The 23,316-nt window shown below is 40.6% G+C and overlaps 1 protein-coding gene across 9 annotated transcripts in view; it reads left to right on the forward strand.

The window, feature by feature from the left end:
* Positions 1–23,316, forward strand: part of DIP2C (disco interacting protein 2 homolog C) — a 483,513-nt gene that overhangs the window by 454,662 nt on the left and 5,535 nt on the right. For all 9 annotated transcript variants that reach the window (XM_067542679.1, XM_067542671.1, XM_067542674.1 and 6 more), the window contains 4 exons: positions 13,154–13,211; positions 14,618–14,692; positions 16,379–16,553; positions 18,529–18,652. In XM_067542679.1, coding sequence (XP_067398780.1) covers positions 13,154–13,211; positions 14,618–14,692; positions 16,379–16,553; positions 18,529–18,652 — 432 coding nt within the window. The remainder of the gene's footprint in view (positions 1–13,153; positions 13,212–14,617; positions 14,693–16,378; positions 16,554–18,528; positions 18,653–23,316) is intronic.

A 23,316-nucleotide genomic window follows, 5' to 3' on the forward strand; every position in this document is an offset into this window, starting at 1 on the left:
CCTGGAAACAGAAACTGTTTGTGGTAAAGAATCTTATGATAAATCTCTGTTAGAATTTTTTTTTTTAATTTCAATTTTTTTAAAATTTCAAAATTGTCAATATCCGGTTTCTGTATTTTCTAAATGAAGGTTTTTTTTCAGTTTGAGATGACTTTTCCTTTTGAAATTTTAGTTAATTTGGACTAAAGAGAGAACCGTTTTCCTACCCAGCTCTAGTTACAGTCTGAGAAGACAAGCAAGATCCAGAAGTTGGGGGGAGAGGTAGAAAAATACACACGTAACTGTTTTTTAATATGCATTTGCTAGTATTATAACTGCATCGTATGCTGGCTGACTTCCTGTAAGCTTTGTTGCTGAAGGATTTGAAGGGTAGTAGCCTCATGATCAGTTCAAGGAGGAAATATCTTGCATAAATGCTGGTATTAAAAAAAGCACAAAGATGTTTGTGAGAGGAGCAGCTTAGCAGACTGTCAAAGCTGGCATCACTGGGGGAGTGGGAAAGTGAGGATATGATCTGAGACCAGAGCAAGTAAGTAGAAAGAGTCAGAATAGTTAAGGGCCTTGAAGGTTAGGACAAGAAATCTGAACTTGATATGATGGAAGAGGAGGTGCCCCAAAACATTAGCCTGTTCAGTACCAAAAATACAGACAAACTGGAGGGAGTTTGAAGGGACAATAAAAGTGACTGTGGGGTTGGTTGGTGGGATTGATTTTGTGAGGGAAAGATGAGTTAAACTTTAGCCAAGTGATGCTACAGGTTAAACAGGAGCTAATCTGTATTTGAACTGGGGGAAAATGCCAACAATGGAGAGCAACTGTTTAAGGTTGTATTCAGGGGTATAACTAGGAGTAATAAGCTAAAACTAAGAAAAGGAATATCGCAAAAGGGAAGTGGAAGAAACCCCAACATTTGGACATTTTAAACAAAACTGGACAAAGCACCAGGAAATACACTTTAGGGTACAATCCTTCTTTGGCAGGGGGTTGGACTTGGATGACCTGATATCATCTTTCTATCTCTTTTAGAATCACAGAACTGAAAGTAGTTCATAGTGTAACTAGGGAGCAGTGTCAGGCTTTTCCCCAGAGCTGGCATAGCAGCAATGATTAGTACCACTCCCAGCACTTCAGAATCCGAGGCTGGCTCAGAACCGCACTTTACTTAATAGCTTCTCTGACAAGCTCTCTGCTTCTGTGATTGAAATTGGTACCTCATGGGTGATTCTTCACTGCTGAGAGACTTAAAGGGAAAGAGGAGCCGGGAAGAAAATATTCAGCTCCAGAAGAGATGGAGTGGGCAAAATAAACATATATTATGGTAACTACTTTCCCTTTACATGCTGGAAAAGCAAGTCTACAGTGCAGTGTTTGGTGGTTTAATCCTGAAAGCTGATGTATCCAGATTGCTTTATCTCAACCCTTTTCCCCCATGACACAAGTGCAATTATAAAGAGAAGAGCGAAATCTGTCAAATGTATCAAACTATCACCACCACCAGAAAACAATTTTACGAAGTGTAACACTACAGTCATCTTTCTTGCTGCGTCTTTTTAACCTGACTTGGGATGCAGGTAGCTTTCTGAATTTGAACTGGAAATTTAAATACATCGTCATCTCTAGAGCTTTTATTTTTGTTTACATGTTACATGTAAAGAGGCAATCTGTATCTTTGAGAATATCTGTCACTAGAATGAGATTGGAAAAATATTACATTGTTCCCAGAGAGAGTGTGTGGCATAATTGCTTTTGGTTTTGATGAAACATGCTTGTTCTTAACTTTGTCTAATACTTTTTCCTAAATATCTTAGGCTTATAAATCCTTGGAAGGATGGACATTCTCCTTCTCACTAGGCTCAATGGGGGTATACCTACACTGCAAAAAATAAAAATAAATAAATAAATAACAAAACTATCAGTAGTTTCCAAAGCCTGGGTTTACCGACTCAAAGGCTCATGCTACAGCGCTACAAATAGCAGTGTAGACGTTCCCACGCAGGCTTTGAGGCCCACTCCCACTTTGCTGGGTTTCAGAGGCCAAGCGGGAATGTCTGCACTGCTATTTATAGTGCTGTAGTGTGAGCCTGAGTCTGTAGGCCCAGGCTCTGTAACTTGCTGTCATGGGTGTATTTTTTTGCAGTGCCGACCTATCCTGCGAAGCCCTGGTTTCATTTACCTAATACAGCATCTCAGATTCTTGCTTTGTCTGGATGTTCGAGTGTCGGGGTGTGGCGAGATCTATGCTCCACCAGACCTGTTCTTGTTGCTTGTGATGGTATGTACCCGGCATTTGATAGCCCCTGCCGGCGGCCTTGCTGCCTGTGTACACCTGGCCTGAAGAAGGTGTCCTTTGGGGGAGGGGAAAGGGCAGTGAATGTAGACCTCCAACAGCTGCCTCGAGAGGCTATCCAGGATCAGCTGCTGGTGGAACCAAGGAGAATTAGTCCTCCAGTAGCTAGAGAGTAGGCAGAAGCCAATGAGGGCTCAGCAGGCAGTTCTGGGTGAAGCTGGGACAGGGGACATAGGATCTCCCAATCTTAACCCAAAAGCCCAGCCGGGCCAGGCCTGGCCAGGGCCTCATTCTGACCGCTTCTTTCTGAGTGGGCCAGTGAAAGACTGTTGTGTTTTATGTTGTAGAGTTTAAAGCCATCTTGAGATGGATATCAGTTGACGACTTTAAAATTAGCATCTGCTCCGGGAGACGTTAATGTACAAAACCTGACCCAAGGCCTTTGAAATTGGCAACAGAGGGAGAGTGAACAACTTTTTAGACATGTCTGGTCTGTGTATGTGTGCGTCAGAGTGGAGCAATTTAAATCACTTGATTTATCACTATTTTTTTTACCATTGATTTAAATCAGATTGAGGCATTGTAAAGCTAATTTAAAAAATTGTGGTGCTGTAACTTTACACTAAAATGTATAATGAACTAAATTATACATCTTAGGGGGTTTGGTGTTTGTTTGTTTGTTTGTTTGTTTGTTTTTAATGCCATCACTAGTTCGTTTCTTATGTGAATTTTATAAAACTGCTATAGGCTAAAAAAATATTGAATATTAAGGCCCTGATGCTGCAAACACCAGGTACTTAGTTTAGTGAAATGAATAGACCCAGTGAAGTGAATTGGACTACTCGTGCTTAAAATTAAATACGTGCATTAAGTGCTTGCATCATTGGGGTTAAAACTGTACTTCTATTTAAAAGTTTTCTCCTTGTGGCATAAAATCTTTGTCACTTAAATAAAATTGTTTCAGTGTTAACAATGGAAAAGTAATTTAGACTTTCAAAACATGATCAAAATTATTCTGTACTTTTCTTATACACACTAGACAAAATTTTCAAAACAGAGAGCCTAAATATCCTCTTTAGTAATTTAAGGCTATGAAAAGGAAAAAAATTAAAAATGGTCAATGTGTACGTAAAAAAATCTGAACTTTTCTAATTTTTATGCACTTTGAAGTGTATTAATGCTATTGGAAAGCAGAAAATGCACATGACAGTAGAAGTGTTTTAATAGAATTAGAGACTGAGAAATTGCACATTCTGGCTCTTCATGTACTCAGTAAAATCACCTGGAGGAAGTCTGGGTGTAAGAAAATACTGAACACAGGAAGTAAATCTGTGGGACAGCAGAAATTAGGACTAGAAGACGATCTTTTGAGGTCTCTTCCTGCCCAACATTACTATGATTCTATGAATTAAGGGAGAAAGAAAGTAAGAAGATTAAGAGTGAGGTGAAAGGCAAGAATGACAAAAGAGGAGATGGTCAGACATAGGAAAGCTGGAAAAGAAATTTTACAGGAAAAAAACAGGTGAAATGTGGGGTGTGTATAAGGTTTCCCATGGAGAAAGTTAAATGGAGAAGGAGAATAATTTTGCAGGGGATGGTAGGACACAATCACTGTCATTCTTCTTGACTTCTCTTAGGATATTCACTACTGTTAGCTTCATGGGTTATGTGTTGATTTCTACCATAACTACACTAGAAAAAATGGATTAAGCTGTTGTCTCTGGTGCATTTTGTTGAAATACTAACATGGATGGTTATTTAGTCTGGCTCTTCCTTTTTTAGTCTCTGGTTACTATGAAATTATAGCTTAGTACTGTTCACGATCAGTTACTGTTTCTATATTGACCTCTGTTTCCAATACACATGTACAAATGATGCATCTTTTATTCTGATATAAGGCAATGCTGTGTGGGGAGGGAAGGGTACATTCATTGGTTCACTTTCCTAGTCATCTCAGGAGACTATTAAAGATATAGCTAAAACAATGAGAGTCATGTAGCACTTTAACAAATGTAATTTCTTCAGGCATAAGTTTTCGTGGACTGTAACGAAGTAGGTTACAGCCCACGAAGTAGGTTACAGCCCACGAAAGCTTATGCCTGCAGAAATTAAATTTGTTAGTCTTTAAAGTGCTACAGGACTGTCGTTGTTTTGCTGTATACAGACTAACATGGCTAACTCTCTGGAACTTTTCACCAAAGTTATAGCTGCTATTCTTGATTTTAGTTTCAATTAGGCTTGGGATTTATCAACACTTCAGTAGGTGTGTGTTGGTAACAGGGAGGAAGCAGAAGCTCATAGCATCACTCAGTGATTAGACAAACCTGATATGTACCTCTTGTGCCTTCAGAAATATTTTGTTTTAATTAACAAACATTGAAATGTAACTCATCTCAAATGATATCTCCAGTTCAAATATAGTACTTCCCTTCCAGTTTACACAAGATTCTCTTACCAATATAGATTGTATTTTAAAAACTGCCTCTTGGGGCAAATACAGAATAGTAAATGCTTCTTTGTAAACAATAAGATAGTGTTTACATTTTCCCTGTTACTAAAGTGGCTAACTAGAATTCCAGCTTAGACTTGTATGCACCAATAGATGCTAGTTATACCAGGCTTCCTTATGGCATATGCGCAAGGAAAAATACTTAGTTTTAATTTAGAAAAAAATCATGTTAAGTCCATGTTTGCCCTTCTGTCAGGAGGAAGATGAAAAAAATTGATAGAGGAAGCAAAGTGAGCTTTAAATTTAATAATGGAAATAATATTGAACAGCACTTTAGGGAGGGTCAGTATAAGTGTTACACAAATCTCAGGGTAGATGGATCAGTGGTAAAGGATTCAGCCACACTAAATATAACCATTGTAAATTGAGTGGTCTAATGAGGTGACTTAGTCTAATACCATGGAACTTGCAGACCTCTAGAACTACTGCACTTCCTGCTCACTACCAGGAAATGTTTCCTACTGGTGTCTTTTTGTATTGAGATATAGGAACTGTTCTACCACAAACGGAAAGTAAGTTATCGCTATTTGATATTTAGAATAGTGCAGAGATGGGAAGCTGAAATTTGGGTGAAAGAACTGAAAATGTTGCAAATGAAAAGTTATCTAAGGAGTTTGTAGGAAGAGGGTTTTTACTGTCCCTAGTGGGTTACATTTTGGAAATTCCAAAATTCAGTAGAGAACTGAAATTAACTCTGAAAATTCCACAGTAACTGTATAATTCTTTTAGGGGCTTCTTGTGCTGTGCTAAGCCAACAGAGCAAAGTTCGACTGGTTAGTTTGTGTAACCTGAGATGGAATTGCAGTTTCGGCTCAAAATGCGGCCTTTTCAACTGTTGTAATAGAATGTATGACCTCAAGTTCAAGCCTTTCAGACTGATATCACTTCCTTGATTTTTTTTCTTCTGCTCTTTCTTCCGTTGCCAGCCCCATCCTAGCATGCCAAGTGTCACAATACCTTCCATTGCTGTCTTTCCTTAGCACTTTTTAAGTTCCACCTGAGCAGCTTTCTCCACTGCTCTTGTGCATCTGCTTTGAATTATGATCAAAGCAGTTTTCACCACCACTTCAGTGATACTCCTGTTGCCGCTGGAATAATATTTTGAGCAATATTCATGATTAGCTGTGATTTTGTTAACCTCATAAAACCATGCTAGGACTTTAATCTGCCCACTGAGACATTTAAATAGGGGAGGTTATTATTTCCAGTACCGTAAGTATTGCATAAAGTGCAGATGTTCTCCAACTATGGGGATTGCATCACTCTGGAGGCCTGGGCAAACACCAGGAGAGGCACTAGTTGCCTGTCTTTTGGCTAGGAGTGTAGTACTGCTGGAGTGGATTCAGAGCTCTGCTCAGCCTGGGGGTAGGGTAGAAGGAGCCATAGCTCTGCCCAGGGGGGGCAGCGCTGAGGTGGGCCAGGCTGACCATGGTGGTATGGACACAAGGGGAAGCAGCTTGCAGGGGCTCCTCTGCTCCACCCAGAGTTCTGCTCCCCAGCTCAGCCCTGCCCGCAGAAGCTCAGCAGCTTTCTTGCTTCCCTATATTTCTCCCCCTCAGCATCCCAGCACCTCCCATTACCCTGATCCTCCCCCAGTGCCCTGTTCTCCAGCTCAGCTGGAGCTCCTCCATCTCCCCCTATGCTTTTCTCTTTCCCTGAAACACCATCTACAGTTAAGGCTGTGAATCTGTCACAGAAGTTGCAGAAGTCATGGAATCCGTACTTCTACAGCTGCCAGTGCAGCTGACCTCAAGCCACACCAGCCACTGCTGAGTGGTCCCTGGGGTCCACCCAGAAGAGCAGTGCCCCCAGGACCCTCCAGAGCAGCTGCGCCCCAGGAGCAACTAAGATTTAGTCAGGGGTATTCTAGTAAAAGTCATGAATAGGTCACGGGCAGTCAGTTTTTCTTTCTTGCCCGTGACCGGTCCATGACTTACTAAAAATACCCATGACTCTTACTAAAATACCCATGACTAAATCTTAGCCTTATCTACAGTATCCCAGGGGCTCCCCTCCACACATGTGTCTCTCCATCTCAGCCCTGCCCTGGTACTGGGGCTCCCCTCCATCTCCAAGGCTCTTGTCCCCAACTAGCGCTGCCCTGCAGTATCCCAGAGGCTCCCCTCCATTTGCCACTGAGTTGTCACTTGTCCGTGGGCAGTGGGTGAATTGGGCTTGCTGGAAGGGTTCTCTTTCCAGTCTGCCCCAGCTGTTCATTTCCTTCTTGGTGCCCCCATCATGGTGGCAGCCCCTGTGCGAAGTGGGCTGCTAGCTCTGTGGAGGCTCTTTGTGCCACATTCCCCAATGCTGGCACTCTACTGCTCGCACCAAGGGGAGCCATTGCAGGCACATGGTCCCTCTGGCTGGTTGAGTCAGGTCCCATGGTACCTGCGTGAGTTGATGCACTGCCTGCCTACTCTCCAGCTGCACTGGTGCCACAGGGGAATCATTTGTTCCCAGCCTATGATGACCCCACCTTGGCTCTGACTCCCTCAGCCCAGAGACCATGACAGTAGTGGCTAGTTCCAGTTACCAGCTCAGCACCTTCATCTACTTCCTGCTACACCAGACCTACACTGAGCTCACGGTGCTGGCAGGCCTCTGAATGCTGTACTCTGCCCACTGCTCCTGCCTACCTGGCCACCTGCACAAAAGGGGGCCCCGTTCCCTGCCTGTGAGCCAAGTGCCCATGAGCCTTGCTATCTTCATGCCAGGACCCCTGAGAATTGGAGATGGGGGTGGGAGAGATGTCAGGTAGTCGATGAGTGTTATGGTGTCCTAAAATGTTTATGCCGTTTTATTTTAGCTGCTGTGAGGTGTAATCTTTTTAAGAGAACTGTGAGATAACACGAAAGGTGCTTTTGGAAATAACATTAGTACCTTTGACACCTACTCTTATTATAACTTTATTGATCTAAGCTGCTGTACTTTATTACTCATGTTCTTGGAAAGTGTAGGATTTTCAGTTCTTTGTGTTGTCGTTAAGGGGAGGTGCAATTGTTTCTTGTTTTGCTTGGTTTCTTCCTTAGCATAGGATGGCTCACAGTGACAAAGTTTGAGAACTCTGATATATAGTATGTGTTTGTTTTTATAATTGTAAACATAGTGTTACATATTCATGACTTACCCATTTGTTCTCTTTCAGTAGAAGCTTCGTCGTTCTCTGCCTGTCTACAAGTAAATTCCTTTGTAAAAATTGAGCAAGGCCTTGTTTTGAAGAGACCAGTAAAAACCCTTTGTTGTTTTCTAACACTAATTTGCTTTTTATAGAAGAGAAAATATAAAAATTGGTAGAAGTATAGCCCTTATTTTGTCCTAAGGTAAACGTCCCTTGTCCTCCTGGTATTGTAAAAATGTCCCTATTTAATACAAGTGAGGGCTTATCTACACTTACCTCGGAGATTCGGCGGCAGTTGATCGGAGTTACGCAAGCTACGCAAAAAACTTGTGGAGCTCCCGTCAACGTCTCTGTTTCTGTTCTGCGCGCCATCTTCGCTGCACTGCGCCACTTGAGAAGGTGGTCTTAATAGGTCGATTTCTGGATTGACTAAGCGGGTCTTCACTGACCGCTCAGTTGATCCAGAGAAGTCCATCTGACAGCGGCGACTTTGCCACCGTCAGTGTAGACATAGCCTAAGTCTTTTTTAAAAATGGCTGCTGAATATTTCTTAGGTGCCTGTCACTTCACTGATTTTTGAAATTTTTACCCATAGTTACTAAGTCCCATGGATTTCCAATGGGACTTAAATCCTTCAGAAAATTCTGCCCCATATTTTAATAAGTGTAACAGGTCAAGGGTTGAATTTCATTTACCTCTATGGTGACACTGTTTCATCAGCATTTCCCAATGACTTGGCTTTTGGAACATGGCAGTCCCAGTTTCTGTGCAAGAATATCACTGTCTCAAAATGTCTTAGAGACCCCTCCCCCACCATATTGGAATTTGTCATCTTCCTAGATAGATAACAGGAATATAATGTGATATACCTAAATCACTAGTGTTTAGTGAGTTCCTCCTAGATTTTATTAGTCGTGGGTTAGATTGCCTCTAGGTGCACTTTGTAAAATGGGTATAATAGTTATATATTACATTTCCAGGGGGTTAGGGACCAGGCCTTTTCCCTGTTTATATTATTTGTGTTACATTAGTGATTATAGGCCCCCACTAAAATTGGGCCTTTATTCTGTTAAGCACCCTAAAAAATATAGAGTGAAAGACAGTCCCTGCCCCCAAAGAGTTTACAGTCTAAATTGAGGAAGCAAAGGATGTGAGGGGAAACAGAGACACAAAAAGATAAAGTGATTTGTTCCAGGTCAGAGCAAGTGAGTGACAGGGCTGGGAAGAGAACCCAGGTCTCCTGATACCACTTCAATGCCCTGTGCACTAGACTACTCTGTGTTTGCCTAATATGCAGAGGTAATGAGGCTGGTAGCTTCAGTGATTGCAATTCCAGCAGTGTTATGGTGGGAGTGTTAACAGAGTAACAGTCTGGGTAACAGAGTCTTACAACATGTAGGACATGACAGGTCAAAACCAACACCTTAAACTCCATCTGAGAGTTCTTTGGCAGCCAGTCAAACAATGGAAAGTGTTTCCTGCTTAAACACACTACTTAGTATGCAGCCAGAATGCAGCTGTCGTCCAACTTCAGCTTCCACATGATCTGAAGGTATAGCCCCATGTAGGGAACACTACAGTAGTTTAGTGTCAAAGTAGCAAAGGCTTGGATAAGTGTAAAAATTCCTCACTCTTCCTGCCAGGTGGAGTACTTTAAGATTTTAGAAGGGGAGGGGACCTCAAGAGGTCAACTAGTTCACCCACACCACCCCCATGCTGAGGCAGGATTAAGAATACCTAGAAAAGCGTTCTTGGTCACACTTACTATCTAAGCAGCTACTATCCAGGAGCTGCCAAGAATCTAACAAGACCCATCCATTCTGCTGCGTTGCAGAATCTCAAACGATAGCTCTAAGGGGTGTGACCTGTGCCATTCATCTCCCAGGGGGTTAACTCGGGTGCTAAATGATAACAAAGGATTAACTACATTGCTGCTTTTCAAAAGGAGAGAGGAGGTTATATTTGTGGTCTGCACAACCTACTAAAAGTGACAGCACATTTTGGCACCACCAGTTAATGGGCTTTGGAGAGCACAACTTCTTTCTCCCCCAACCAAGAAGCCAAACCTAAGGATTTTAGCAGAGCCCAGTGGGACAGCTGAGGCTCCCATAATGGGTCAAACTCAAACAGCCTGGTGGGGCATATGAGCCTCCCTGGAGGGGCGAGGTGAGCCCATTACAAAGGGCCCAGCAGAGACCATGGTGTATTCAGATGCCACTGAGGAGGAGTCAAGCCCGAAGAGCATGTGTGATCAGACTTAGAACATCTGCACAGCAGAACTTTGTGGGTGGAGCTTATTGTTGGGGCAGGGCTTAAAACAGTACTAGCACATATTTTTTTCCAACCTGCTCCGTGACACTGGTGAACACCTCAGCACAGTGAAAAGCCTATTTAAGATGGCATCTTGGCATTATACCCACCAATACCAAAAAAAACAAGTTAAGACAGACAAAACTTTTAAAAAATACCTTTGAACCACTGTGAAGTTAATTCGTACATTTAACAACCAGACCATCTTTCCTTACCTGTGTCACTAGCCCTGTCTTAGGTTATGCTTAATTTATTTTATGTATTTTAAGATTTTTAGAAGTCTTTCTAACTTCTAATCATAGAAAGATAGGGCTGGAAGGGACCTCAAGAGATCATCTAGTCCATACACCCCCATGTCAAGGCAGGATTAATTATACCTAGATCATTCATGCCAGGTGTTTGTTTAACCTGTTCTTTAAAAATTCCAAAGACACAGATTTTTCAACCTTTCTAGATAGTCTTTTCCAGTGCTTAATTATCCTTATAATTAAATAGTTTTTTCCTAATATCCAACCTAAATCTCTCTTGCTGCAAATCAAGCCCGCCACTGGTGGACATAAAGAACAATTTGATCACTGTCTTCTTTATAACAGCCTTTTACATATTTGAAGACTGTTGTCAGGTCCTCCCTCAGAATTCTCTTCTCTAGACCAGTGTTTCTCAAATAGTGTTCCGCGGAACCCCAGTTGAAGGGTTCCGCGAAAAAGCGGAACCGCGCCGCCGAAATCAACACAAATCGCGCGCCGCTGAACAGCTGGCAGTGCGCCGTGGAACAGCAGATGGTGCCGCCGAACCGATGTGAATGTGCCGCCGGACAGCTGATCGCGCCGCCAAAAACTGCTTACAGAGTGCGCTGCCAAAACCAGCCTACACCACGCCGCCAAAAAGGAGAAGATTTCCTGGAGGGTATCGCATGGCTGCGCAAGAGTGCCGTGGCGAAATATAATTGAGAAACACTGCTCTAGACTAAACATGCCCAATTCATTCAACCTGTCCTCAAAGGTTGTGTTTTCTAAACCTTTTATCAGTTTTGTTGCTCTCCTCTGAACTCTTTCCAATTTGTTCACATCTTTCTGAAAGTGGGGCACACAGAGCTGGACACAGTTTTCCAGATAATACATCAACAGTGCCGAGTAGAGCAGAACAATTGCCTCCTGGGTCTTATATGCGACAATCTTGTTGATGCATCCTAGAATGACATTTGCCTTTGTCACAACTGCCTCATACTGTTGTCTCATACTCAATTTGTGATCCACTATAGCCCACAGAGCTTTTCCTATAGTGCTGCTGCCTAGCCAGTTATTCCCTTATTTGTATTTTGGCATTTGATTTTTGCTTCTTAAGTGTAATACTTGGTCCTTGGGTATGTAAAATATTTAAAGTTTTCTGGAGGGTTTTTTAAATTAGGCTTTAATTGACCTGAAAGTGTTCCTCAACAGATTTTTATGTTCTAATGAGTTCTCATAGTGCGTGTTACCACCTACATAAAACATTTATTTTAACCAAGAACATCTTAGAACTTCAACAACAAAAAAAGTTGTTGCTTACACAATACTCATATCACCAGTCAGATTAATCCTTACTGCTGAGCAAAAAGGTGTGCCTGGAAACTTACCATTTCGTTACCAACATGATTAGGCACCACTTAAAACAAATGACTGGAACTCAAGTGTTCTGCACAGTTATTCAAAATATATTTTAGCTACAGCTGTCTCCCTTGGTTTCCGCCTTGCCGCTGATGAGCAAGCTATTTGTAGCAAGCCTTCTCAAAGCCCCACTTCTTTGTGTCTGTGGTAGTTTACGTCTGTCTGTCCCCTACCACACAATTACATATACCGATTTTTAAAAAATCAACATGCAACTCTCACTAAATATTAAAAACAGTAAGGCTTTGATTCAAAGAGGGCCATCCATCCATTGTAAGAAGAGCAAAAGCAAAACTGTGACTGAGGTCAGTGCTTACAATTTAACGTGCACATTGCTTCATAGCAAATGGGTTAACATACAGATGGCAATTACTTTGTATAATGCTATGCAAGCTTAGCAGAAATCCATCAAAATGCACAGCACCATCCAGAGTTAAATGCACAGCGCCATCTGAGGACCTGATATGTTTGGTGGAATCAGCTTTGCTATTGCTGTGGTAAAATGTGCACAGTAAGGTGTTTTTTCCTTCTCACGCTTCCCTCCCTCCTCCCCAAATACATTCTGTGCCCCTCTGTTTGCGAACCTGTGCTCTAGCGTGTAAGTGGATCACTTGGCAAGGAAGGTAGCATTTCCAAGGAGAGTAGGAACCCAAACGTCTCACCTAGGAAAGGGGTCAGTCCCAGACAGCAGATAAACTTTCCATTTCACAAATTTGTTGGTTGTTTGAAATGTTTGCCAAACACTCTCTACTGATAATAATTAAACAAAGGTTGCAAATACAGACCTATATCAGTCTGGTGTTTTGTTGTGAGCTACTTGCTATGACCAGGTCTTTTACTATTAGCTGTTCTTGGAGCATGATTGGTCACCTAAGCCACAAGTTGCTATGCCTTGGCTGGATGATTGAAACATCTATAAATATATTGTGGGAAATTGAAGATTGATTCGCTTTGTTGTAAACAGATTTTTAATTTCCTTTGAATATTCTATGAACAGAAGGTCTACTGAAAATAAATAAAAGGCTGCAAATACCATTGCAGAGTTTTATATTTGAACAAAAGTTCATTAATGCCTTTTTTCGTTATTCTCCCAATTCTATTCTGCAGGGTTTCCTATTCTGAATATTATTTACCATTGCACAGATTTCATACTTTCTAAATTTATGTTCAGTATTGCAACCATGAAGCTGTCCTAGATATCTTTTTTAAAATACTTGATTGAAGTAAAATACCCATAAATGCAATCATGTCTGATGCATGCTCTTGTTATATATATTTTACAGAGTTCGTTTAGTAGAGAGAGGGTCTCCTCATAGTTTGCCCCTAATGGAATCAGGAAAAGTAAGTATTGTAGGAAGAATTGAGCATGTCTTCTGTACTATTAAACATTTCTTTAATTTCCACTTTGTTCATTTTTCTGAAGTGAAGTTAGTGCTCAGGAAAGCTTTTACAGCTGAAGAGACTGAAATCCTATCATTATCTACTGAGAAGTTATGGCACAGTAGCACTGACAGATCTCTTAATGCTACTCCAGCAACTTACTTCCCTCTGTTCTGAGGGAATTGTCTCCTACGGCTGAGATAGTAGTTCTGTCTCAGTCTGTGCAGTCCTCTGACTTGCTTTTGAGACTACTACTGGCACCTTTCTTTCTTAATGATGAGGACTCATGTCCCCTGAGAACTGGACTGAGACCACCAACACATTCCCACATTGTTCACAGACCACCAGACATCTGGCAGGGGGAAGATCTATGGGAGGCAGTGTGGGCTAGTGGTTAGAGCACTGGACAAGGACTCAGGACATCTGGATTCTATACCTAGCTCTACCACTGGCCCCAGTGGGTGATCCTGGGCAAGTCATTTCATCTCCTCATGACTCAGTTTCCTCCTCTGTAAAATGGGGATAATACTGATTGTCTGTGTAAAGCACTTTGAGATTTACTGATTAAAAGAACTATCTAAGAGCTACTTATTTACTTGTTGCTACCAGGCTGGACTAAATTTGAACCAGTCACGTAAATGCGAAAGGGTCCATTATTGCTGTCTGGAGCATTCAGACAATCTACCTTAAGGAACTGGAACAGTGGCTCTTGGCACCATAATATATTCATCATTTTTCCCCATGTGAATGTTATCTTTGGCAGAAGACCTGTCTGTCTATAAGTGTTTTATACTTCCATCGGTTCCTATAGTGTCTGAACACTTTCCATAGGAAGCCATAGCAAAGTCCCTAGTGGAATCCCTGGTTCTTGTCCCATTTCTGAGTAAAAACTCTATTTGGGGTAGAGTTTTTGGTTTTGATATTTTAGCAGCTATTCAGTATTTTAAAAATTATGTATTTATTTTTTGGTAGGTAGGGGTTTTTTTTTGGGTGGAAGCAGGTGTCGATGTTGTCATTCTTACAACAGAAAGGCTTTTACGAAGAGGAAGGTTTGCAGTATTTCCTAAATACAATCAGCCTGGATTGACCTAATTTCTTATGCAAGTTTCTTCCAGAGCTGAATATCTTGACTGATAAAAAGGAAAGGCAAGTATTTTCTTATAAAAAAACTTTGCTTGCAGCAATCTGTAACAGCACAGAATTAGGTATCTCTATCACAACTAGTTAATATCAGTCCTGAAGTAATATATTAACTTTTTAAAGATTTCTATAAGATCTGGGGACAAGTATAATTTGTACAGTTACATAAACAGACATGTACATCATCTGGTTTCTTACAGAATATGACTCACTTTGTCTTTCAATAGATCCTCCCTGGAGTTCGCATCATTATTGCTAATCCTGAAACAAAAGGACCCTTAGGGGATTCTCATCTTGGTGAGGTGAGTCACAAAATTTGCCCCTCAGTCTGTAAATGAATTAAATTACAGGAGCAAAAGCCACCTTACTCTGTACTAAATGACTTCCTTAAATAAATATAAAGACATGCCAAGCTCAGAAATATCTGTAGACCATACAGCTTTATAATGTGTGAAATTAACAGTAAAAGCGTTTCTGTTGCTATTAAAAACCTTATTCTTGTTGAACTTGAAAAATATGAATATCTTTTAAAAAAATAGTCTCCATGCTCTTCTTAAAATAACCTGTTATTTACATCTACATTTTCTAATTGTTTTATTACTTCTCTCAAAACCTTACATGGAGAAAGAGATGTTTCTTTGAGTCATCTATCTTCTGCTACATGGAGTTCCTATATTCTGTTTATGATCACTATATCCCAGCAGTTCCCAAACTCTACCACGTTGCATACCACCAACATAAAACGCCACCACCTGTAGTACCACCACCTGTAGGAGCAGGGCTGGGAGGGGTGAGCGGCTGCCGCGCTGCTTGGGAGCGGGGCTGGTGCTGGAGCAGCTCCTGGCCAGCCCCGCAGCAGCAGATGGATGCGTACCATTGGGAGGTGGCCCGCGTACCATGCCACAGTTTGGGAACCACTGCTATAACCTAAAGCACTAAAATGTTCTGGTTAATGTAGTTTAGCAAAGCTGTACACATTTCCTGCTTATTTCATGTTTCACAGAATAATAAAATTGAACTTAAAATGTTTTATTTTCAATAAGCAAATAAGGATTTTAATAAATAAAATAATTCTGTATGGTCATAATTAAAATTATAGTACAACTTTTGAGAATATATAATCCTTCTGAAAAATGAGTTCATGAAATCCCAGTGTTTTCTGCTAAGTCTGCAGTAGAATATTTTGGCTAAAAAATACTGTCAATGCCTTTTTCACTTTTCCAGAAAAGGTAGTTTGTGTAGATTAGTACTTCCTGGCCTGTCTCTCAAGGTTGTTGTGAGGCTATCTTTAAAATGAAAAGTGCTTTGTAAGTATTAAGTGTTGTTATTGTTTGATAACTAAGGGGCACACTCACCAAAGTAGTCTCATTGGGTGAGTTTCTGGCCCTTTTATACCAAGTGAACAGGCCAGGGCACTGTAAACAGTCTCTAAAAACTTCGAATCAAGCTTGAGAAGAATTTCCCCAGCACAGACATTGTATAAGGCTGTCTTAAAAGGACCCTCTCAAAGCACCAGTGTGGCGGGCATGAGTGGGAGCGGCAAGTTGGGGCATGTCACAGAACACAGCACTTTGGAGAAATCCTGGGTAGCCCTGCAGCCCATAGTACAACCATATGAGACTGATAGAAATTAGACAGTTCTGGGGGCTTGTCTAAATTATGCCAGAAGCCTCCTAAGCCCTCAGAGCAGGAAGGATGCAAATGGTAGTCATCCTTTCCCTGCAGTGTGAGTCCTGCAGTGTGAGACACAGCACAGAACTGCACTTTTTTACTTTTTTACTTCAGCGAAGCTACTCATGTGTAAGGCAAGCAAGATTTGACCCTCAAATAAGTATAGCGAAAAGGTGCGTTTTGAATCTGAAATCATCGTGCTAAAAAGTACTATAGAAATAGCTGGTTATGATTAAAAATAGATGCAAGAATTTTCAAGAAGTCTTCATCCTGGATAGATACTTTAGTTAATGCCAGTGTAATTGCTTTTAATTTAGATATGGGTTCACAGTGCTCATAATGCCAGTGGGTATTTTACCATATATGGAGATGAATCTCTTCAATCCGACCACTTTAATTCAAGACTCAGCTTTGGAGACACACAGACTATTTGGGCTCGGACTGGCTATTTGGGGTTCTTGAGGAGAACAGAACTTACAGATGCAAATGGAGGTAAGAAACGAATTCCATTTAAAAATGTGTGTTTATACATAGCTTTGAACAACTTTATAGCACTTTCAGTCACCTATAGCCTGGTCTGCTGTATGCATCAACAGTTACCATCAATTGCTCTGTAACCCTCCAAAGAAGCATTTTCAGAATAGAGATCAATAAGAATATAAAGCATTGGAACAAGATGCTTGCCCAACATAACTACCTGGTTATATTCCTTTTGTTATATGTATATTTGTGTATGTTTTCTATGCACATTATAAGCTCCTTGAGGAAGGGACCTTCTGATTCTAGTGCTTTGTGTCTGGAAAAATATGGAATATTCTTTCATGTTCTGCCTCACTCCTGCAATTGGACTTGCATGAACAGATCCTTACTTACAGAACACTGCTGCATGAGTGGGCTCAGGCGTGTTGTGAAGACACCTCATCTAGTAATCCTACTATTTCTGTGATGTTGTTAACAAAAGTTGTCCTGTTTTTGAACTCACCCTGTCTTTCAGGAGGAGCAAATAATAAATATTTACGATCCACTGTAGCTTATATGAAGATACAGGGAATATTTTGTTTTCTATCAGGGAAGCACAGGGCCGTATTAATCATTAGTAATCTACCTGTCTTTTGTCAATGTATAAGCAAACAAATGCTGTGAGGCACAAAACAGCGTGGCTGAAATTCTCTGACTGGGAAAGTACTGAATTATTATTACTGTTGCAAAAGAGAGGGTTATGAGCAGAGACTGGCTGTGATGGTAGCTAAGATTGCTAACAAAGTATCATTTCTAGTGTATCTGTTGCACTCACAGTGCCACTGTAAGAACCAATTAAAGCTATTTTAATAGGATCTCGTCAGATGAATTTGATAAATCTGAAGCCGAGTTTATAATAGCTGTGCATTAAAATTACTGTTCAGTTCCTCATATTTAGATCTTGCTATAGGCATTTAATCATTTTATACGATTTTCTCACTTTATTCATTATTTTATCCAGGAAAGTGTCCTCAGATATAAAGGGTCCCAGATGCAGCAGTCTTACTCTGAGAGAATAGTAACTGAGTGTTTTCTAGTCTTTAGTTTCCAGTGGAAAAAAAATCCTCCCATGAAAAAGTAGTGACACACTTCCTCTCTCCTTCCTTTCTCAGTTCCCTCTTCAGAAGGACAGGTCCCTCCCTATTCTACATAGTATCTGGGACATGCCTTCATTGAGACTCTGTCACCATTGCCACAACCAATATATTTTCTCTTATGCATGACATATATTAGTTTATGATAAGCCTAAAATCCCAAAAGAAACCTCATCTCTGTCTAAGGTTTTTTGTCTCTAATTGATAAAAATTGATGCTACAAATGAATTGCCCTTCAGTGGTCATAGTTGTATCTTAATCAGTGATTTGATATCAGGACTGTAACATGTATTATTTCTGCATCATAAGCAGACACTCTAGTGGTTTAAGCTACCGGATTTGAAATATTCAAAGCTACGAGATAGATTCAAATCCCAGTTTCACTCATTATCATTCAGAGGCAGATAAACAGAATGCCACACAACTCGTTGTGAGAGACCTCAAAAAGTGAGATTTCTGTCTGCTCTACAGGCATCCTTCATAAGAACAGAAGTTTGATCTAGTGTCATAAAAACATAAGAATGGCTATACTGGGTCAGACCGTATAGCCCAATATCCTGTCTTCCAACAGTGGCCAATGCCAAGTGCTTCAGAGAGGAGCCAAAAATGTCATTGGCCAAAAATTTCTCCTCCTCCTATGTTGTGCTCGGCACTGATTAGCTGCTGCCCTCCATCTCACATTGCATTTCAGTAATTGTGAATGAATATAACTTACAAAATGCCTGGAATCTTCTGCAATTGAAGGATACCTTATAAATGGAATGTTATTTTACTTATTTACTAATGTGAATATTTTTATAATTTATTTAATATAGCAGAGATTTAAGTCATTGCTTTTCCCTCACTGTAACTAGAGCGACATGATGCACTTTATGTTGTGGGTGCACTGGATGAAGCCATGGAGTTACGGGGGATGAGATATCATCCAATTGATATTGAGACATCAGTAATTAGAGCACACAAGAGTGTCACAGAATGGTAAGTGTTGTGAAACACTATGAATCTGATATCAAACCTGTTATATGTTTTCTGCGTTTTTGCTTGGATAGTGCAATTGATTCAGGAAATACGTCAGTGTTCCAAGAGTTTATAACTTGACCATAAATATACACTCTCTAGGCTAAAACTTGGCATAAGCAGCTTTTATCAGGAAGGATGATTTTCTTTACACTTTAAAAAAAAACAAAAAAAAAAACCATATAACATGCTGTTTTGTAGTGATGGTGGGTTTTTGGTTTTATTTTGGGTTATTTTTAGCAGTGGGGTTTGGAAGCGTAGCTTTTTCTTTCTTCAATCTTTTTGGAATTCCTCTACAAAGCAACGTAGCAAGTTCATTTCATTATGGAGCTGAGAGCAATTATTAATTAATGATTAAATATCAAGATGCTGAGTTAGCGATTATCTTCTTTTCCTCAGGGTGTCTACAACATTTATATATTGCATAAGTAATTGTTTGCAAGTGCCAATACTATACTTGCAGAAAATATTGTGTAAAGGTCAAATTTTCAAGTGTGCCTCTGTCCCATTGACTTTCAATGAAATGTTGGTGCTTTTTGAAAACTTTATCCATTATCAGTATATAATCTTTCACTTTCCGCCTACCCTCTTCTAGCAGTAGGGCATTAACTTAACATCTATGAGTCAAAATAGATCTCTTGCTCATTATATGTTTCAATGCTTTCAGTAATTATGGGGACAATTGTGCCTATGCAGTGGAATTTAGACAGGTGACTGTAATATGTAGACGGTGGGAAGATAGATGGCTATTGAGGATAGCTGATATTTATTTGTATGTTTTATATCTTATTAACACCAAAATGATTTGGATGCCATCCAGTTGTGTTGATAACTAGTATGAGTAAACACATCCTATCACTGCAGCTGTGATCTGCCCTCCCCTGCTCATTCAGTCACTTCTTCTCTTAATTTAAGCCTCTTGTCTTAATTTAGTCCTGTAATCAGTCCTGTAACCCCAATCCTGTAATCAGCTCCATGTAAGCAAAGGGTTACATGGATCCTATTGAGGATCATACTCTTAATATATAAGATTTTCATCGTTGGGTCCAGGAAGCCTCCAGATGCACATCATTGTAAAAGGGGGAGAGTATTCCCTGTATTTCTACTGACCCACCTTCCCCAAGCTTCCTGTGCACCTGCATTTCTCTCCCCCGTCCCCATGAATTTAATGATGGAGCCCCAGTTCTATAATCTTTAGGTTGACAGAATGGGAGTCCCACTCCTACACACTTCCCGTGTTCGGCAGGGGAGCAGCATGAGCTCCTGACATGCAGAATTGTGAAGAATTTTAATTCTCTTGTTATGGCTTTTACAACCTTCGTAACATCAGGACTTGCCTCACCAGGTGGAGGTGGCAGGTGGAGACTCTGTGGCTGGCAGGAGTCTTAGTCTGCAGGCTGCAAAGGGGTCGTTCTGTCCCTTGACTCTCCTAGAGTGTGTAGGAAAGAGCTCCTTTCCGGAGGACAGACCATTTCTAAAAAACTGGAAATTCCCAAACACGGACCTTCAGGACTGCAGACACAATAGTGTGTGTTTATTACCTTTCAAGAACACATTAGCATAAAAACTAAAACTGCACAAAAAACACTAGAAACAAAGGAATTTCAGAGACTTTAAAGTTGCATTTTCACAACAAGCCACATATGTGAACCCAAATAATCAGCACCACCATGACTCTGCCCAGTACGGTTGCGGTAAGACTGTTTTAGAAAATATTCCATAATACTATTTTTACAACTCTTTTTAAGGGAATCTGTACTGACTTGGACACCTGTAATGATGGTACCTTTTTGATTTAATTTTAATTTATGACCCAATAGTCCAAATTTTATTGATGAGCATCTGGTCTGGAAGATTATTTTAGATTTGTCTTTTCTCCTGATAATTCCAGTAGTATAAAATCCACAGTCTGTGACTGTGGCTGTGATGGTGTGTAAAGGCCCCACATGACTGAGGAAGGGGCCAGAGAGGCCATGGCGGTAGGGCTAGTCCCCCCTTCGCGCTCTGTCAATCATGCACAATAGGAAGGAAAGTGCAGTTAGCGGGGGGAGGGAAGGAGCAGAATTGCCCTAAGCAGAGGCTGCAGAAGCGACTCCTGAAACTGCAGAGGAACTCCAACCCTAGGGAGAGTATAGTGCACTCCCAGAGTAAGACAGACAGGCTGAGCCTGCCTCAGAATCCAGCCAGAGCATTTTCCCCAAATTCATTGTGTTGGGGTTGGATCGTTGGCAGCACTGCAGACTCACCACTCCACCCCCCTTTTTGCTGGGACCACAGGGAGGGAGTATCCCTGAGTGTGTGGGGGTTTGTGGCTTTCATTTTGATTCCCTCCTCCCCACCCTCCGGCTGGAGAGGCTTTAGGAGGCTCTCAAAGGAAAGAGCCCCCCTTGCAAATAGTGGGGCCTGTATTGTGACCACCCAGTGTAGATAACTGGGCATGCTCAGGTTCCTCAACCCCATCAGGGAGGAACCACTAGAGACACTGTTACAGTGGCCATCTATATTTAACAGGTAATGAGCAGAAGAATGTCACTATAATCAATTTCTATCCTGATGCCTGACTTAGCTATGCATCAATGTAAGCAAAACTTGCATTTTGAAACTGTCTTTAATAATGTAAGAAACCTTCAGAAATTATGTATGTGTTTGTAATTTAATTAAGAATACACAATGCTGCCTCATTTAAACTTCTAACCCTGGAAAGAGGAACAGAGCATATGTCTTTGTTGCCTTGAAAAGAAAGTGGCTTTCCATCTCTGCACAGTGACAGTATGTATAAACCTACAGGAAGCATTTTGGATGCATTTTAAAATAAGTTATTACAGTCCAATTCCTTCTGAAGGATCACAGCCACTTAGTTGTACTTCCTGATGAGCATAGTACAATGAAATATTGCTGGCTTTGCAGGAGGGAAGTAGTTTCCAACTCTAAGCATTGGCTTTTTTTGCGTCTCCAGAGCGTGACTGACTCATTGTGAAAATGCAACCTTCATGGGTTCACTAATATTTTTTCCAACTCAAGAATTCTAAAAAGCGAATAGGTATTCAAAACACTGCTACATGTTTGCACCTGTAACGTGACTTTAACAGGCCTCTGTGTGGAATGCATGAATATAATATGATCCTTGACTGTGCAGAGAGGTGTCTGTCACCAGCAAATTCTAGCCATTGCATTTGAGATGAGGTTCCAGCATCCCAATCTCCATTCTCAGTTTTAACTCATTGTCTAGAAAAACGATGCCAGGGAAACTTTCAAATTACACTCCAAAGGTTCTGAACTAATGCAAGAGTTTAGGGCTTAACCGTTACTTTTTTTTTTTTTTTTTTAGAAAGCCCTAATAAATCAAATGGGAATAGGCCCTTTCCTATGTTCCATGAGTCAGTCAAGATTGTGTATCAGCAAAGTTGCACGTTCATGATGCTTACATGTAACACTAGATAGTCAGACTCCCTCTATTAAATAGTTCAGTTAAAATAGTTTCCAAGCAAAATCCTGCTTATAAAAGGGCCAGTGTTTCTGACCTGTCCGGGGAAATAAGATTGATTCTGTGCCTTCATCTATTTTAGAAAATAGAAATATAAACAAACTGGCCTTTTGTACTGCATACTCAATCCTGAGTTGTTCCTGAACATCAATGCATTATCTAATTAAAGCATTCAAATAATATCTAGAACTCTACCCTTACAACTGAAAACATCAGTAATTCATACTGTAGTTGTGGTTAGCCTTAGCCTGCTCTATGTAATCTACAGATGGCCCTGGACATGCTGCAACATCTTGAATTTTAACTTGCTGGTTTCAAGAGTAGGAAAGAAAGAAAGAAAGTATAGAAGGAAAAATTGTGAGATCTAGTTACTTCCCCAGGAAGACCACCCTGGTAGGTGTAAACCAGGATATCAGATGAAACAAACTATTATTTTAAAGTAACTTCCTTTTGAGTTTGTTACAAATGTTAATAGGTCATCTCAACATTAAGGTGTGTATAAAGCAATCCATCAATCCTCATGAGAGAGAAAGGCATCTTTTCAGAATGACCACTTTACTTTGTTTGTTAATATTCAACATTCAGAACTCATTAGACTTTCTGCTAAAATTTAATTATAAATCAAAGTAGGGTCTTTTTTAGCAATATGGAGGCAAAAGGTAGCCACTCAGCCTTTCTCGTTCTGTCCACTGACTTTCCAAGCCAATAAGCACAAAAGAATTTAATCCAACAAAATTTTGGGAGGTTTAAAATCTAATATATTTTAAATACATCTCTTCTGAAAGGTACTCTTATAAACTTCAGTATAAAAAACATGTTCTAAATTCTGGGTAAAATAGGATGGATAATTGTGTGTACTGCAGTTTCCAAAATACCCAGAGTTTTAAAATGTGATGGGAAAAGAGCACTCTGTCTGAATTGCAGTGTTGATCTAGAGATGTAATACAGTTACATACTCCTGAGCTCAGTGAGGTTCTGCTTGTACTTGGCCTGGCAGTAGGTAATGCAATTTAAGAAACTAGTACATAAGTTTACTACAGTGGGAATAAAAGGTCAATACTGCACGTGGAATAAGTGACTGTTGTGGGGTCAGTACTTAACCTGCATTCTGCCTGGCTAATGGATGCTGTAACAGTGGTAC

This window comes from Emydura macquarii, unplaced genomic scaffold (genome assembly GCF_026122565.2).
Source record: "Emydura macquarii macquarii isolate MOO-44397 ecotype Brisbane River unplaced genomic scaffold, CSIRO-AGI_Emac_v2 contig_719, whole genome shotgun sequence".
Lineage (NCBI taxonomy): Eukaryota > Metazoa > Chordata > Testudines > Chelidae > Emydura > Emydura macquarii.